The sequence below is a fragment of the Labeo rohita genome, unplaced genomic scaffold (assembly GCF_022985175.1).
Source record: "Labeo rohita strain BAU-BD-2019 unplaced genomic scaffold, IGBB_LRoh.1.0 scaffold_75, whole genome shotgun sequence".
NCBI lineage: Eukaryota > Metazoa > Chordata > Actinopteri > Cypriniformes > Cyprinidae > Labeo > Labeo rohita.
Window position 1 is genome coordinate 132,862 of NW_026129689.1, and position 17,823 is coordinate 150,684.

At 34.2% G+C, this 17,823-nt stretch overlaps 2 protein-coding genes across 2 annotated transcripts; both read right to left on the reverse strand.

Annotated features, from left to right (window-relative positions):
* Positions 1-286: 286 nt before the first annotated feature.
* Positions 287-2,640, reverse strand: LOC127161826 (uncharacterized). Its single transcript, XM_051104575.1, has 4 exons — positions 2,598-2,640; positions 1,067-1,399; positions 668-992; positions 287-368 (listed from the first exon to the last, which is right to left on the reverse strand). Exons 1-4 carry the CDS (start codon positions 2,602-2,604, stop codon positions 287-289), a joined length of 747 nt encoding a protein of 248 aa, XP_050960532.1. The 5' UTR covers positions 2,605-2,640.
* A 5,386-nt stretch (positions 2,641-8,026) lies between these two features.
* On the reverse strand, positions 8,027-10,074 carry LOC127161827 (uncharacterized). Its single transcript, XM_051104576.1, has 6 exons — positions 10,059-10,074; positions 9,700-9,893; positions 9,298-9,374; positions 8,643-9,151; positions 8,337-8,548; positions 8,027-8,225 (listed from the first exon to the last, which is right to left on the reverse strand). Exons 1-6 carry the CDS (start codon positions 10,072-10,074, stop codon positions 8,028-8,030), a joined length of 1,206 nt encoding a protein of 401 aa, XP_050960533.1. The 3' UTR covers position 8,027.
* Positions 10,075-17,823: the final 7,749 nt, after the last annotated feature.

A 17,823-nucleotide genomic window follows, 5' to 3' on the forward strand; every position in this document is an offset into this window, starting at 1 on the left:
ACTGCATTTTGAAAGTTCAAAATCATAGCACCATACCAGTCCATTATATGGAGAAAAATGCTGAAATGTTTTCCTCAAAAAACATAATTTCTTTACGACTGAAGAAAGAAAGACATGAACATCTTGGATGACGAGGGGGTGAGTACATTATCTGTAAATCTTAGTTTTGGAAGTGGACTTCTCCTTTAATGTTGAAATCATAAAATGATATCTTGTTAAATCAGCTGTATGTAATACTTACATTCTGTGGTACTGCTGTACAGCTGATGGCAAACCATAACAACAGCTACAGCAGCAACCAGCAAAGAAGAGCAGCAACAACTACTCCTGCAACAGCAGCTGAAGACAGACCTGAATCTGGAAGAGAATGATAATAAATACAATATTTACCAATATCTTCAAATTATATTTACTGTTCCATGGTGTGTGTATGTGTGTGTGTTCACTACTGTGTGTGTGCACTTGGATGGGTTAAATGCAAATGACAAACTCCAAGTATGTTGTACACATCACCTCACCTTCACTTTCTACTTTAGTCATCAGTTGCATGATATTGATTGTATTTTCTTCTGGCAACCACAGTTAAAACAGTCCACACCACAACATATACTGGTTTGAATTTTTTTAATTCCTCAAAGGAAAAATGCAATAAATGACTTACTCACCAGTGATAGAAATACTAAATCTCTTCACTCTGGTGATACTGAATGTGCTGCTGCTGCTGTTGATCTTAAGTTTATATTCTCCAGAATCTGTGATTTTGATATTCGTGATGGTCAGAGATCCAGTCTGATGATCCACCTTCAATCTGTCTCCGAATCTCTTATAACGCCGATCATCTGTACAGATTTTACGCTGATCTCCAGTGATTTCAGCGATGAGAGTGTCATTAAAATACCACGTCATCACATCATTCGGGTGTTTTATTACACCAACGTCTAAAGCGACAGACTCTCCCTCTTTCATTTCATATAGATCAGCAGCAGGAGCATCTGAAACACAAACCGACAGCTGCTGGAAGATCTTGTCATTTAAATTGCATCTAAACACTCATTAAATGACTCACCATTGACAGAAACACTGAAGATCCTTTCACTGTCACTGCTGCTGATGATTTTTAGCTTATATTCCCCAGAGTCTGTGTTTGTGATGTTTGTGATGGTCAGAGATCCAGTCTGACTGTCCAGCTTTAGTCTGTCTCTGAATCTCTCAGTTCCTTCACTACACTGAACGTCTGTACAGATAAAACTGAGATCTCCATCGATTTGAGCGATGCGAGAGCCGCTGAGATACCATTTAATACTCTCTTGGTGCTTCGTTTCAACCTTAGTGTGCAGAGTGACTGAATCTCCCTCCATCACCGACACTGACACTTTGTCCGTATAAACACCACACAGACCTGAAGAAACAAACACACACACACACACACAATAGTGCTGTAAAACTATTGATGTACAGATCATAAAGACTGGATTTATGTCACTGATTTACACATTCACTCTTCAAAACTCTCGTATATTTTCACCCCCTTTCAATTAAACATTATTTTACACTACATAAAGACATTACTGTGCCATTTTCTATTTTATAATTATATTTTAATCCTTAATCTCCCACATAAATAACGTGTAGTCAACATTTAGGCCTTCATTTTATGAATTTGCCAGACGCTTTTAACCAAAAAGACCCACATTGCATCGACACTACACTGGGTCAGTTTATGCACTGGCATGAAATGTCGGCGTAAGTTACTTGTTTATACCCAGTAACATGACCTATTTAAAAACAAATAAAACCAACTACGACTACAGCGCCCAGTGCATATAGACCAATAAGCCACAGAAACTGGCAGAAAAGAGCTCATCATGGTTGGGTAAAAAACCAAGTTACTCCGAGTACATTAAATAAGAGCTTCATTATCATCAAGCAGCGTTGTTCTTTAATGCTAAAGGTTTAAATAAGCCTATATGAAATGTTAGCTTAAGTTACTTGTTTATACCCAGTATTGTGACCTATTTAAAAAAACAGCTGAAACCAACAATGACTATAGCGCCCAGTGCATATAGACCAATAAGCCACAGAAACTGCCAGAAAAGAGGTCGTAAGATCTCACCACGCATGTGTAAAAACCAGGCTACTCCGAGTACATTAAAGAAGAGCTTCATTATCATCAAGCATTGTTGTTCTTTAATGCTAAAGGTTTAAATAAGCCTATATGAAATGTTAGCTTAAGTTACTTGTTTATACCCAGTATTGTGACCTATTTTAAAACCAAAAGAATCCAACTACGACTACAGCGCCCAGTGCATATAGACCAATAAGCCACAGAAACTGGCAGAAAAGAGCTCATCGTGGTTGCGTAAAAAACCAAGTTACTCCGAGTACATTAAATAAGAGCTTCATTATCATCAAGCATCATTGTTCTTTAATGCTGAAGGTTTAAATAAGCCTATATGAAATGTCAGCTTAAGTTACTTGTTTATAGCCAGTATTGTGACCTATTTAAAAAACAACGGAAACCAACAATGACTATAGCGCCCAGTGGTATAGACCAATAAGCCACAGAAACTGGCAGAAAAGCGGTCGTAAGATCTCACCTTGCATGTGTAAAAACCAGGCTACTCTGAGTACATTAAAGAAGAGCTTTTGTGACAACGTGTCAAACATGGCGGAAGACAAACTAGCTTTAGCTTTATAACGCCACCCACAATGTAGAGTATGGACCATTGATGTTATGATGCAGTGATGGCTTGAGGGTAAGTAAAAATAAATTTCATTTTTGGGTAAGCTATCCCTTTAACATGTTATTTTTTCCGTAATTAATTTCACCAAATAAATGGGTAAAATAAACAGCCCTAATTATAATATTGTTATACAGTATGTACAGCATCACACCACACTGCAATCTAAAGTAATGATGTATATTTTATTGTATATGTATATTTTATTTAACTGTAAAACTGATACAAAGAAACTTTTGACCTACAGGTTTTCCAGATTAAACCACATCTCTAACGAAAATAAACCGTAGAAGGTTTCGGTTTGAGCTGCAAGAGTGAGATGGAAGATAGTAATGACTTTTTCTTCTAGTAATAGTAGAAATGTTTCTACTATTAACTGGACATTAAAACTCAAAAAAGTTGATTTAATAAGTTGGTTCAAAAATTGTCAGACCAACTTCATTTGAACTGTTTACTGGATATGCACATGCAAGTTTACAAGCACATGTTGGTTTGGTGGTTGGAGCACGTGGAATGATGCCATTTTGATCGTCGAGATCACAACAAACTTCCTCAACCTTTCAAACTTCATCGTTCAAAGTAAGTATCTTTATTCATTTCATTATATTTATTATATTGTTAAAGTGTTTGTAAACCATCAGTGTGATCATCAAGCATTGTTTGCGAAGTGCAAATATATCTGTTGGGAGTTTTTAATGGCAGTAAAATGTACTATTGTCTTTTGACCTGGTTTTAAAAATCATAAGTAATAGTATCACTGGTAAATTTTATTTTTTTTTAAGTTTGCATGAACGTTCTCATTAAGGAGAAAAGTCAGTGTACGTTTTGATCATTTGTTTTTCAATTTGAAATGAAATAAGCAGAAAGGAGAAGACGGCTCCTTTATTCATTTTTTCATTTGTTCAGAAAAACAAAAAAGAGACTTCAGCTCGATTTTTTCTTTTATTTAAAAAAAAGAAGGATAAACGACTTCAAAATTTGTTTTCTACATGTGGGCGGTCACGAGACGCTCCTTTCCGCTGATTGGTCAACCAAATCTGGACCGTTGACGTCAGTTATTCCTCTGCTCCGTTCAACAAAATAATAGTCCCTTATTTGTTTATTGTTATTCTTTTTTAATTTAAATCTATCAAATATAAATATACAAACATCAAAATATAATAAACAAAGACAATTAAAAAAATTAATAATATAATAAAATAACATTATGCTTTTCCTGTTTTATTACTAAAATAATAATAAAATAGGAAAAGCAATAAGAAAATCACATGTGCATAACAAGTACAAATAATTATTCAAACATTAGATTTAAGACTTTAATATAATTTACATCTTTTGTCGCCGTTGTTATTACTTGTTTCTTTATACAATGAGTAAAATTATTATTATTATTATTTATTAAATAATTTTACTCCTTTTAAAATAGAAATAGGTCACCACCATACGTTAAAAAAAAAAAAAAAAAAAAAAGAATTAACAAAGCAACAAAAGCTGTAAAGTATTTTGAAGCCTTAAATGTATTGTTTGAATAACTGTAACTATTTATACTTGTTATGGACATGTAATTTCTTATGCTTTTCCTATTTTATTATTATTTTACTAATAAAATAGGAAAAGCATATTATATATATATATATATATATATTTATTTATTTATTTTTTTCCTTTATTATATTTTGATGTAATTTATGTTATTGTCCTTGTATGTGCATTGTTCTAAAGATTGAATTTAAAATAGAAAATAAATAAAGGACTATTATTTTGTTAAACAAAACAACTGATGAGGTGACCAATCGGCGGAAAGGAGCGTCTTGTGACCGCCCACATGTGGAAAAACAATTTTTAGGTTGTTTATCCATTTTCAACCAGTGAACCAAAAAACGAAAAATCGAGCCAAAATCTCGTTTTTTTGTTTTTCTGAACAAATGAAAAAACGAATAAAGGAGCCGTTTTCTCATTTCTGCTTATTTCATTTCAAATTGAAAAACAAATGATTAAAACGTACACCAAGAAAATATGTCCTTTTTTTCAATACATGATAAAGTAGAAGATAACAATGCACACGAGAGTTGGAACACACAAAATGAATCCATTACAGTTTATATTTTGAAAATCTAACTTAATCTTTTGCAATCCTGGTTTTATTTACCACAGTTATTGGAAATAATGTGTGATTTGTCATATAGACTTAACACTCCGACCTCTTTGTTTCAATGCCGGAGAAGGGATGTAAGTTAGACAAGAATATCTCTGATTGAGCGATTGAGGTGTTGTGTTGCTGGATGTAATAATGAACATAGTGGTCGTCATTTACTCCCGACATCTGAGCCGCTGAAGATGCAGTGGATTACGTTTGTTTGTGAAGGGAATGCACCTCAATCATTCATGATCCAGCTTCACTTACAGCAGAAGTGAGTATAAGGGTTTTTTTATGGATCTTTGCAATCGTCTTTCCTTATAACATGGTAGTTAGGAAGTTTAGCGGCTAAATGCCACTAAATGCAGCTAATGTAAACAAGATCATCTTTCCACAGAGAGAAGAGAGGGGCGGGGCAAACAGAGCTCATTTGCATTTAAAGGAACAACCCCTTAGAATGAGATGATTTTTGCTGAGTTCATTTTGACAAGGTAAAAAGGATGTTGTTTTACAAAACCATTGAGAATTTTTAATCAAAGTATATTAGAGACTTTTCATTAACACCCTAAAGAATCATATCAACTTGTGGAAAATGGGCATCCGATGACCCCTTTAAAAAAATCATGTGGTCTCTTCACAGCCATATATATTTGGCCGATGCTGGCGGACAGTTGGAAAAGAAACCTGAAAAAATATGTAAGTAGACCAACTTTTTGCTTTCAAGATTTTAATAGATTTACCTAAGCTATTACTTTTTCAAAAAATATGAAATAGTAGCTTAGATATGTAAGCTACATACCAGGGAATATATTACAACAATACATCTTCGATTATAATTAGTTATAACTTTTTTAATGTGATCTAAATTTTGACATTTTAATAAATAATTGACTCTTGTCCATCATTGTCTAATTCTAGTACTGTAGACCTATTTGTTGTTTAATTTTGGTTATGAAAAGTGTAATCCTTACTGTACAAGTTCAGTTGTCAAACAAAAACGGTCATGCAACATTTAGGGAAAGTTGGAACGATGGAAAAACTGCTGAAATTGTCGCGCGCTGAAACGTCCCGTCCGAAGATCCAAAGCTTGTGTTCGTGATCATTTTTTTTTTTGTTTATACTGTAAATAGAGGAAGTTCACCAGATAATTTATTCATTGACAGATTTTTGTGAAGCACACTGAGTGACAATCATGTTTTAATTTGGTCATTATTATCATACAGACTCCACATATAATAGTGACCAGATTGTATTGTTAACTTTTTATTTATCTGGTATGAAAAAACAAACAAACAAACCTATAAATACATATCTATATCTGCCAAACCCGTGGTCCGTGTGTTTTTTGTGCCAAATGACAATGGACGTGTTGTTGTAGTAGGTACTGTAGTATATACTTTAGTATGTATCGTATACTGGGCAAACAGTGAATTTTTAATGCATTTAATTAACCCTGACCTGTTAAATACTGATATCGTCGCCCACAATACGACAGTGTTATTTTAGTAGGTCCTATCACAACAGTGTTACTTTAATATTATTATAGTTTCTTGAGAAAATTGAGATGCAGCATGTATATTAATTTATGTTTAAACTGTGTAATCTAATGGGTTTTTATATGCAATTCAAATACATCAATCTTAAATGTAGCCCAAACTATTTTTCGAGCGTGTATCAGTAATACTGAAAGTGGAATATTATCAGTGAATCTCATACATTTGTGTCTGTTCCTCATCTCATGACTTCAGAAAAGACTCAGTCATATAGAGTTATGATGCTTCTGTGGTGCATTCATGATATTTTTGTGTCTTTGCAGCTGTTGTTTTAGAGCTGAAGCCGCAGACTTGCTCTCTATAAGAACCGTCACTTAACAGAAAAGAACATGAAGATACTGTACATTTTCTTTTATGTTTCACAGGAAAATCAGTACAGCAGCATCAGTTAATGATTACAGAATACGAATTTTTGGATTAATTATTCATCGTATTTAACAGCAAACACAGAACTTTAAAACTGAGTCCGATTCTTTTGTATGGCACATTTCACAATCGATTCAGTGCAGCTCTTGTGAAAATACATTTTTTTAGTGCAACTAATGATCAGGCAGCATTTATTAAATTGGTAAATTTGGTAACAGAATCTATATTGTGTTAAAATATAAATTGTTATAAACTATACTCTTTCAATTATAATGACAGCTGCAGTCTGATATCTAATGTTGCCATACTTATTGTTTTTATTTATTTAATCAAACCAGGAAATGACACGAATGTGGAATTATCAATAACTAAAACTCAAAATCTTTGAACAATATGAAATATTATTGAGCCTTCTTATGTTAGACTGAAAAAGAAAACCAAAAAGAACCTATGCTGATTTTTTTTAGTTTTTGAAAATGAAAAATAAAGTTAAAGCTTGTGTCCATAAGAGGGCAGCAGACACTGACTCTTAGGTCTTTTCATACGTTGTGAGTCTATATAGCCTCAAGAACTTATAACCCTAAAAATAACAAAAATCAGGATGATGTTAACGAAGATAAACTCTGAAAATATACATTTGAGAATGTTATACCTCAACCATTTTACAAAACACTAACAGAATGGAAATGAAATATGGCAAGAAATTACTATTTAAAAATATATTCCCAAATACATATTTGAAAAGTTTTGAGTTGAGAAAGTTCAGTAACACCTGCATTATTTTCTCATAAACAGTCATTTTACATGTTGGATGTCAGTGCAGCAAACATGAACACTGTTTAAAGTGAAATATGATTTAAAATTCACTTGTGATAATAGGGAAAATAAAGCTAATATGATTTCCATTTTTAAAACTTTGTCAGATGGTGCTACTTGTTGTTGAACATCACAGTCAATGTGGCCATCTGCGCTTCCCTCAAAACTGAAAGTTTTAAACAGAAAGAAATGAATAACAGTTTAAAAATCACACTCACTCATATCATTGAAAGCAGTTTTATTTCATATGGAGCAGATCAAATATTGAGATCATATGCCTGATGAATAATAGTCACTTTATACTAGTTTACCAGACACAGTTACTGAAAGATCAAATCAGGAACATAGTAAAGAAATAAAGCAGAAACATTACTGTAAACCAATATTTACCCAAGTAAATCATCTTTCTAGATCTCACTGTGTGATGGCTTTATGATTCACAGTGTTTGGTCCGATCTTCTCTAGTTTCTCCTTCACACTCTTGTACTCTTTCTGCCACTCTTCTTTGGACAGAGATGAAGGACTGATCTCAAGGAACCTGTAGGCCTGACTCGACTGAACGCTGAAGATCTGGTTGGCCTTCATGCAGCTGATGCCAAAGTGTGTCCATTGCTGTTCAAATCAAATTTTAACATCAGCGGTAGAACACTTCAGAAATCAGATGAAAAGTTTCACAACAGAAGATCTTCAGAGAGATCAAACATCTTTATCATCATGGTTTACCTCTTTAGCTTGATCAATGGAGTCCAGGAAGCATTCCTTCATATCATCAAGCTCATCAAGACAGTCCTCTCCAGCGAAGGTCCTTTCCTTCATCTTTTTCAGCTTGGAACCCACTTTCTCCCAGAACACCTGGAGCTGAACCAGAATTTGCTGAATTTGGGACAAGCATGTCTGGACCTCATCAAAGTGACAAATCTGACCAGAAATCTCACCTGTGAAACCAGATAGAGAAGTAAATGAGCAATCCCAGAATCCACATGATGAATATTTGTTGAATATGAACAAGAAAACACTGTAAGATCTCACCATTTTCGATTTTTAATTTGGCCAGCCGCAGCTGCTTGTCCATCAGCTCATTTTGGATTTTCCACTCTTGTTCTTTCAAACGGTTCTGTTCTGTGGTGAGTGCAGATATTGCAGCATTAAAAGCTTCAATTACTTTTTGGTCTGAAGGGGATGTTATCATTTTCCAAATGTAATCAATAACGCTTTCCATAAATGGTACGATCCTTGAAAATAAGGACACTTTTGATCCAATCGTGGACGTCCCTGTAGGTGTTTGTGTTGTCTGTTCATCATTGGTGCTGGTGATCTTGCTGATAAATTTTTGCATCTCTGCATTTTTTTCCTCAATCTTCTTCTCATAATCCTCTACCTTTTTGTTAATGTTCTGAAGGTTTACTTTCAGGCCTTCCACAGTCTTCTGAAGTGCCTTCATCTCACTGGTTTGTTGCTGCTGCTGCTTCTCTGTCTCATCCTTTTCAGTAGAGATGTCACTGGTTGATTTGGCTACATCACCATTATGTTCATTGTACCTGAATGTGCATCAAACGTCAGGTATTTTGAAATATTATTATCATCAGTTATGATTGCTTTATATTATCCAAGTATATCATTTTTACCTGTCCACAATTGCCTTTACATCATTTATGATGTCACTGATCCATCCTCGGGCGCTAACTGTGGTTTGTTCTTCTCCACAGCCACTTTCAGAAAGGGCAGCAGTGATTTAACTAAGTTTTCACTGGTTCCTGCACACTGTAAAGAAGCAAATAAAAGAGGCTCTTGTCAAAAAAAAAAAATAATAATAATAATTTTCCATCAAAGGACAAGAATACTGGTTTATCTTGTCTTCAGTATAATTCCTGTTGTGTAGATTGTTGAGATTTCTGTTCCTATAATACTCTCGGAGAAAGAAATCTCCCAGTTGTTTCTTTCCTTGCTGGGCTCTACAGTTAATTACTGATAGTTACTGGACAAGACATTCCATAAGCACTGATGTTCACTAAAACAGCACACACATATGTGTGTGTGTGTGTGTATCTGGATTTAATAAGCTGTTGGAAAATTAACATGGAAAAACCTTCATCAGAACAGCTTCAGAGGATCCAAACAGCAGTTGTGTTTCCAGAGCTCGTTTTCTGATCAGACGCTCTAGCTTTGGGAAGTTTCCCAGACACAGGTACGACAGATGATAGAGAAGAGCCGTTCGCTCCGCAGATGGAAGAAGCTGCTGGATGAACTCTGGACTGCTTACAGAATCCTTGGTGAGAAGCTCTGAAACACAAATCCATATATCAGTGATGGACAGAAAATTGTGACCACTGAAATAGTTGGGTTTAATGACCGTTACAACTTTTCTCTATCTCTTGTTGAGCACTTGAATTGGACAGTTTAAGAACCGTTATATTAGGCACAAATTTGCAATAGATAAACTCTCACCTTTGCTGTCAGCCATGGTTTTCTACAGAGTGTCCACTGGTGAAACTTCCTACAGACTCTAGAAATACAAAAGAAAGGCACAATGTGATATTTAATAAATAAGAGAAGATGCTTTATTACAGTAGCTGACTGACAGACAGACAGACAGACCACATACTAAAAATGTGTTATTTGTCACAGACAGGAGTCAAAGGGTCAGGCAGGGTGGTGAGATGGTTCCTTCACAAAACTTCTAGCACATTTAGCACAGCCATGTCATAGGTGGATTGCAATGTTTCAATACAAACATTTTAGCCAAATGTAATTTATGCCAATTATTTCAAACATTTAGCCCACTGGGGAAAAATCAACCCATGGCAACAGTTTAAAAGCAGTCCAATTCTGTGAAGAAGCAAAAAAAAAACAAACAAAAAAAAATGTAAGGACTTCGCAACCCTGCACCCACCATGAGCTGCAGGAGCCCGATTTGACTGATCAGGGGTCCAAATGATCCCAAATGCTTTTACTTGCTTTTTTTATTTTATTATTTTATTTATTTGTATTATTATTATTATTATTAATTTATTTTTTTCTGCAAAAAAAATAGCAAATCTGCGGTCAGTGCCGCTGGCAACACTACAACGCCACTGCTTTGGGGCGTGTGAAATGTATGGTAAAAAGCCGCTCTCAACGCTTTCTCTGTGCTGCTTTCAATCCCATAATGCACCCCGTAAGCGTTAACGTTCAACTTACATTGGAATGAATGGAAAACGCTCGCTACCCTGTAGTGGAAACACACCGTGACTACACTTATACCCTGTGTGATAAATGTCAGCAAGTTTGAGTCCAATGCAATAATGTTAACTAGTATTTTCAGGAAAAAGAACATCTTCTCCAAGTCAAGTCTCCAAGTTTGACCCGAACACAACCACAGGGTTAAGTGAGCAGCTATAGTACTTCAGACTGTGCTGTTGCGCTCCGCCATCTCTTATTAAAAAAGAAATTAATTAATAAAAAACTTTGTGTGCCATGGTAAACACAAGACTGGCCGGGAATGTGCATTGATACACCTTTATTAAATGTGTTACGTGGTTTATTTTGATAGGTTCACTGTTTTTGTGGCGCTAAGAGAAAGCACCTCCCAGCGCGTTCTTAACATAAGAGAAAGACAGTCATTTCTGCTTGCTGCAATAAATCGCTATTTTTCTGCACTAAACAAGTGAATTTTGCCAAGATATTTTCGGAGATGATAGTTAGCAAAGATTCACATTGCAATCTGAAGTGGCACATTAATATGGTCATGTAGAATATATAGGCTATTTTTAGTATTAATACAGCCAGTATGTTAGGCATGCTAATAAGCAGTTAGTTAATAGTGAGAATTGGTATGGTGTTACCATACTTTCATTAATCAAGGAAGCACTAACTTGATCAAAAGTAACAGTAAATGATTTAAGAAATACATTTATTAAATGCAAATAAATGCTGTTCTTTTGAACTTTCTATTCATTTGTGAATTCTGAAAAATAAAATGAAGCTATCACAGTTTCCACAAAAATATTGTGCAGCACAACTGTTGTCAACATTGCTAATAATCAGAAATGTTTGTTGAGCAGCAAATCAGCATATTAGAATGATTTCTGAAGGATCACGTGACACTGAAGACTGGAGTAATGATGCTGAAAATTCAGCTGCGCATCACAGAAATAAATTACAGTTTAACAGATATTCACATACACTGTAATGAATGCTGTAAAAAAATTACAGTAACAGGCTGGCAACCCTGCTGCCAGTATTTTACTGTAAAATTTACAGGAATTTTTTACAGTGTAGAAGACAGCTGTTTTTTTTTTTATACTTTAGAGATTGTCTTGAATATATAATTGAATATATAAATCATAATTTTATATGTTATAAAAATCCATATAGCATAATCTAATAATATTATGAAATGAACAGTTGGTCTACTTACATGTTTTGTTTCCAGTTTCCTTTTCCTTCTGTTTTTATCTGTTTTCCACCCAGCAAATATATATGCTTGTGAGGACGCCTACTTTAAATGACGTGCATCACAGATGCATCACTTATCTATTGTTTTTTAACATTATCTGGTTTTCTTTACAATCACGTGATTTCAGTGAATTAACAAGGAACCACCCAAGTAGGTGTGTTTGACTGTTGCCTTTTTGCGGTCAAAAAGGAGACGGCCCGACCATCAGCTTGGGTCCTAACCTTTAAAGAAATAGCTGGAGGCCCACACCAGTGTGAAAATGAGTGAATTGCATGCGACTGCAATTACTTTTATCTGTGTGTTATCTCATGTTTCACTCTTAACCCAGATAGCAAGAACTTTTGGGCCAAATGTGGCTGATAACTGTCACATTTGGCCTAGGTATGGCATGGCTGAGCACATATGCTCGGCACTTCCTGTTTGCCATGCTGCAGAGTGGTGTGCATTTGTAGCTCCCCGGAACTTCATTTTCTGTAGAAATCTCTATCTTACTATTACTCTCTGTTGTTTAAAGTGATAAAATATATCTTTATTCCCACCAGAATTGCCACTCTTCTCTCTAGTAATATGGCATATAGTCTTAGAGTTTGCACTTGACTAACTGGGGCCCAGGTCAGGAAGCAGACAGACTGGCTAATCCGACCGTCTGCTAGCCGCCTCACGTCACCAAAATCAGTTATTTCTCAGCACATAGAGACCCTTTCACCTAGATATCATGCTATAGAGACTGTGTCTGTTCCCCGAGCTAGACAATACAAAAGACGTCCAAACCAATTTAAGAGTAATAATCTAATCAACGTTCAACAAATAAAAAATGTACATAATACAGAGAAACAAATGATAAAACTTGGCCTTTTGAATATCAGGTCCCTCTCTACAAAAGCGCTTTTTGTAAATGATATGATCATTGACCTGGCTAAAACCGGATGATTACATTATCTTAAACGAGTCTACTCCTCATGATTACTATTATAAACATGAGCCACGTCTAACAGGTAAAAGGGGAGGTGTTATTACAATTTATAGCAATATTTTCAGTGTTTCTCAGAGAGCGGGCTTCAAGTATAACTCGTCTGAAGTAATGGCGCTTCATGTAACATTATCCAGAGAAACAAGTGTTAATGATAAATCCCCCGTGACGTTTGTACTTGCTACTGTATACAGGTCACCAGGGCACCATACAGATTTTCTTAAAGAATTTGCTGATTTTCTATCTGAACTAGTGTTGGCTACAGATAAGGTCTTAATAGTGGGTGAGACATCCATGTTGATAATGAAAACAATGCACTGGGAGCAACATTTACAGACATTCTGAACTCTATTGGGGTTAGACAACAGGTGTCAACACGTGACCTACTCATTGTCGAAATCATATTCTAGATTTAATACTGTCACATGGAATTGATGTCAAAGCGATGATATCTTAGATTATTATCTAATCTCGTGTACACTCCATATAACTAAAACTGTACATTTAACTCCTTTTTGATGATGATGTAATGGTGGATTTTATTACAAGGATTAAAACACTGACAGAATGGAAAGCAACATTAACCTACAAAAAAAATGACCAGTTTATACCTGATGTATTTTTATGACAGAAAAAAATATTTCTTAATAAATTGTAAGCCATAAGAACACAGTAAGAATCCTGCTAAACTCTATCATATGTTTATTTGTAGGTCTGTTTATATCAGTCAAAATGTATAACATTTTACAGTTTCTGCACATGATTTCACTTCTGCAAAGAAACTGTCACTATCATTCTATTATATTTGATCTGTTTGCACATTGATCTTTATAGCCTGTGTGTTTTATAGCCTGTGTCACCAGATGAACCTCAAACTCTAAACCACGTGATTTCACAGAGACAATCAAAGAGGTCATTGATCGGAGCAACTGACATAAAACCAAGTTTGTTTGTTTTTTACACATTCTATATATTTTGCTGATGCTGCTGCAGCAGGATTATTCATGCAAGATCTCAAATAGACATTCATAACAATAATCACAGATGTGGTCTCACTGAATGTTATGTTCACTGAAAACAAATTAGTTTATGATAAATTAAACTAATAACTTAAAAAAAATACAGTGACATCATTGGCATTCGGTGCATATATTTTACATATATATTGTAATTAATAATGGTAATACAGGGGTTGGACAATGAAACTGAAACACTGGCCAATACAGTGTTGGAGGTTTCATGGCTATATTTATGCAGCCTGGTGGCCAGTCTTTACTGATCGCACATTCCACCAATAAGAGCAGAGTGTGAAGGTTGACTATGTGCACCCAATAGCTCAAACATTGTACCCTGAAGGTGGTGCCGTGTATTAGGATGATAATGCACCAATACACACAGCAAGACTGGTGACAAGAGTGATTTGATGAACATGAAAGTAAAGTTAAACATCTCCCATGGCCTGCACAGTCACCAGATCTGAATATTATTGAGCCACTTTGGGGTGTTTTGGAGGAGCGAGTCAGGAAATGTTTTCATACACCAACATCACATAGTGACCTGGCCACTGTTCTGCGAAAGGAATGGCTCAAAATCCTTCTGGCTACTGTGCAGGACTTGTATTTGTCATTCCCAAGATGAAATAATGCTGTATTGGCTGCAAAAGGAGGCCAAACACCATACTAATTGTGGTCTAAACCCAGGTGTTTCAGTTTCACTGTCCAACCCCTGTATGTCAACATACTGAAACCACATAAATCTGATCTGTGATTTATTTAAAGCATTCTTGGTTTCAGCAGATAAAGCCTTATATTAAAGTAAAAAAAAAAATGCAGAGCGTTTAAGGCATTTTCTCTTATTTATTAAACATATGAATATATATATATATATATATATATACATATATATATATATATATAATTTTTTAAATATATAGTATTTAAAAACATTTCTCGGTACAGGATAGAGTGTTTGTTTTTGATTCACTAAAAAGAACTGACTCAAAAGAGTCATTCCTTCATGAACCAGAATCCTCCAGTCGCACTGTTTGTTTTTGAATCAACAGAAGGAACCGACTCATTTGAATCATTCGTTCGTGAATCATATCCTTGTTTTTGAGCCACTTAATCAACCGGATCCTAAGAGTCATTTGTCCGAGAATCAAACTTGTCTCGTTGTTTGTTGTTTATACTTGGAGGCCGCAGAGAAATTAATATAAATTAGTTTCTTGTCATGATTCAGCTTCACAGCTTTTGGGAGAGAGTGGGAAAACTGCTGGACACGTTAAAAGAGAAGACCTTTGTCGGGGAGGATCTCATTGAGGACCTGGATGAGCTGAAGGAGGAGTTTCTGACCTCCATTAAAACAGCAGGAAAGGGAACACAGATGTTGAGCAAATGATTCAGGTGAAAGTTGATTAATCCCTTCATTAATATGTGTAGATCTTTACAGTTTCAATCTCTATATAGTTTTAATAATGCACTCTGACTAATAATGCACAACAGATTTATACTCAATGACTATTGTGTTATTATTTTTTTTAATTATTATTCTTTTATTTTTAATCATAATGAACAAATATGACCAAAAAAAAAAAAAAACTACATTGAAAAGTTTGTAAAAACCAACTAAAACCAGCTAAAAACCAGTTTATAAAAAACCCCCAGCTAAAACCAGTTATAAATAAAAACCAGTTAAAACCAATTAAAAACAGCTGAAAGCAGCAAAAATAGTTCATTTAACAAAAAAAAAAAACAAAAACAAAAAAAAACAATTAAAAACCAGCTAAAACCTTTTAATTTAGCGAAAATAGCTAAAAACCAGCTAAAAACCTGCTAAAGCAGTTAAAACCAGCTAAATCCAGTTCATTTAGGGAAAACCAGCTTAGACCAGATAATAACCAGAAAAAAAACTGTTCATTTAGCAAAAAAACAGCTAAAACCAGTTAAAACCAGCTCAAAAAACAGATGAAATAGTTCATTTAGCAAAAAAAAAAAACCACAAAAAAAAAAAAACAGTTGAAAACCAGCTAAAACCAGTTCATTTAGCAAGACCCGCTAAAAACCTACTAAAGCAGTTAAAACCAGCTAAAACCATTTCATTTAGGGAAAACCATCTTTGACCAGATAATAACCAGAAAAAAAAAAAAACAGTTATTATTATTAACAGCTATATTAGCAAATGTTATTATTTTTTCCCGAGATAAAGTAAGAATATGTATCATGTGACACATTTTCATTCGTTCCTTCCTCATAATGAACTTCGAGGGAAGAGCGAGTCATTTTGGGACGTCATGAGTTTGTCTGTGTATTTCAGTTCATGTGTTGTGATTAATGGTGTTAATGGCTTTAATCTTCCAGTACTGGCAGAGGTTTGGTGAATGCTGTCAGAAAGCTCAACGCATCTTCAGTATTCAGTCTAAAGATGCTTATAAGTTCTTGGAGACGAATCCTTCCTCACTGTCAAAGGATGAATGGGAAAAGCAACGCAAGTCTGTCATGGAGAGGCTGAATCAGATCAGCCCGGAAGGGGCGTCTCAATTCACCATCACTGAATAACACACAGAGATCTGATTCATGAATTAACTAATTAATTAATCACTTTCTCCAATGACATTTACTAATGCACACAGATTCTCTGTTATTCTTGTAATGCTTTGTAATGTCTTTACTGCTCTTCTACAAGTTACAATTCAATATGAATATTCATGAAGATCCATGTGGTCTGGCCACTGCCAAAAAAATAAAATAAAATAAAAAATAATAAATTAATTTAATAAACAAACAAATGGAAAATGCACTGGTTGCCTAATTTTCCATTATCCCTAAAACACAAGTTCAAAATTTAAAATAGAGGTAAAACACTGATAAAATATTAATAATGATGATAAAAAAAATTCTAAAGTACATAATTTTTATGGATTTTTTACAGTGTGTGTCACACAATAAAGACTGTCAGTTGTATCTTAATCATTTAATTAATCAGTTTTGTCAAATGTTTCACTGTACTTGAAATGACAATAACTGGTTGAAATGAAAACAGAAAACAGAAACATATTTTTTATGAATATTAAGAATGATTTTTTTGTTCGTTTGTCTGTCCAGAAGAGGGCAGCAGAGACTGATTTATATATATATATATATATATATATATATATATATATAACATCTAGTATTTTAAAACATGTAAACATGAAAATGTCATTTTGAGAATAAGCGCTGGGTCATTCCTTGGCCTTCTACGTTAACTGGTTTGTGTTGTAATTTTATTATTTCTACCATAGTGTGTATCTGACTTTAAGAAAGCTGGTCAAGAATAGACGACTTCTTCTTCTTTAATCTTAATTAGAGTAAGACAAAAAATGCAGAAATACTGGGGAAACTGTCTGTTTTTCATGTTAATAAAAGCAGAAAAAGTATGTAAAATTCACCCCATGTTCATTTAATTGTGATATTATGATAAAAATAAATAAATAAATCTAATAAGTTGAAGATCCAACATCAGTGGTGTTTTTTTTAACTAAACAGAATTTCAGTTACAACAAATACAACATTAAATTACAACAAATACAAAAAAAAAAAAAAAAAAAAAAAAAAAAAAAAAAAAAATCAAATGCTATTTAATTAAAGCATGCAAAGCTTGGAAAACTTGAATAGATGTTTGTTTCTTTGAGAGCAATATGAACTCAATGTAATGCTTTACTTCATTTTTAAATGCTATAAAACATGGATTTTTCCCCCTGAAAATGTACATTTATGAATATAAAATTAAATGGCTATTAAAAATAATTGTTAAATAATAATAGAGTT

Coding starts and splice junctions, on each gene's coding strand:
- LOC127161827 (XM_051104576.1), bottom strand. Junction 9,375..9,699: donor CTGAAGCTGTTCTGATGAAG/GTTTTTCCATGT, acceptor GCTTCTTTACAG/TGTGCAGGAACCAGTGAAAA. Junction 8,226..8,336: donor CCATTGATCAAGCTAAAGAG/GTAAACCATGAT, acceptor TGATTTGAACAG/CAATGGACACACTTTGGCAT.
- LOC127161826 (XM_051104575.1), bottom strand. Junction 993..1,066: donor CTTCAGTGTTTCTGTCAATG/GTGAGTCATTTA, acceptor TTTGTGTTTCAG/ATGCTCCTGCTGCTGATCTA. Junction 369..667: donor AGATTTAGTATTTCTATCAC/TGGTGAGTAAGT, acceptor TATTTATTATCA/TTCTCTTCCAGATTCAGGTC.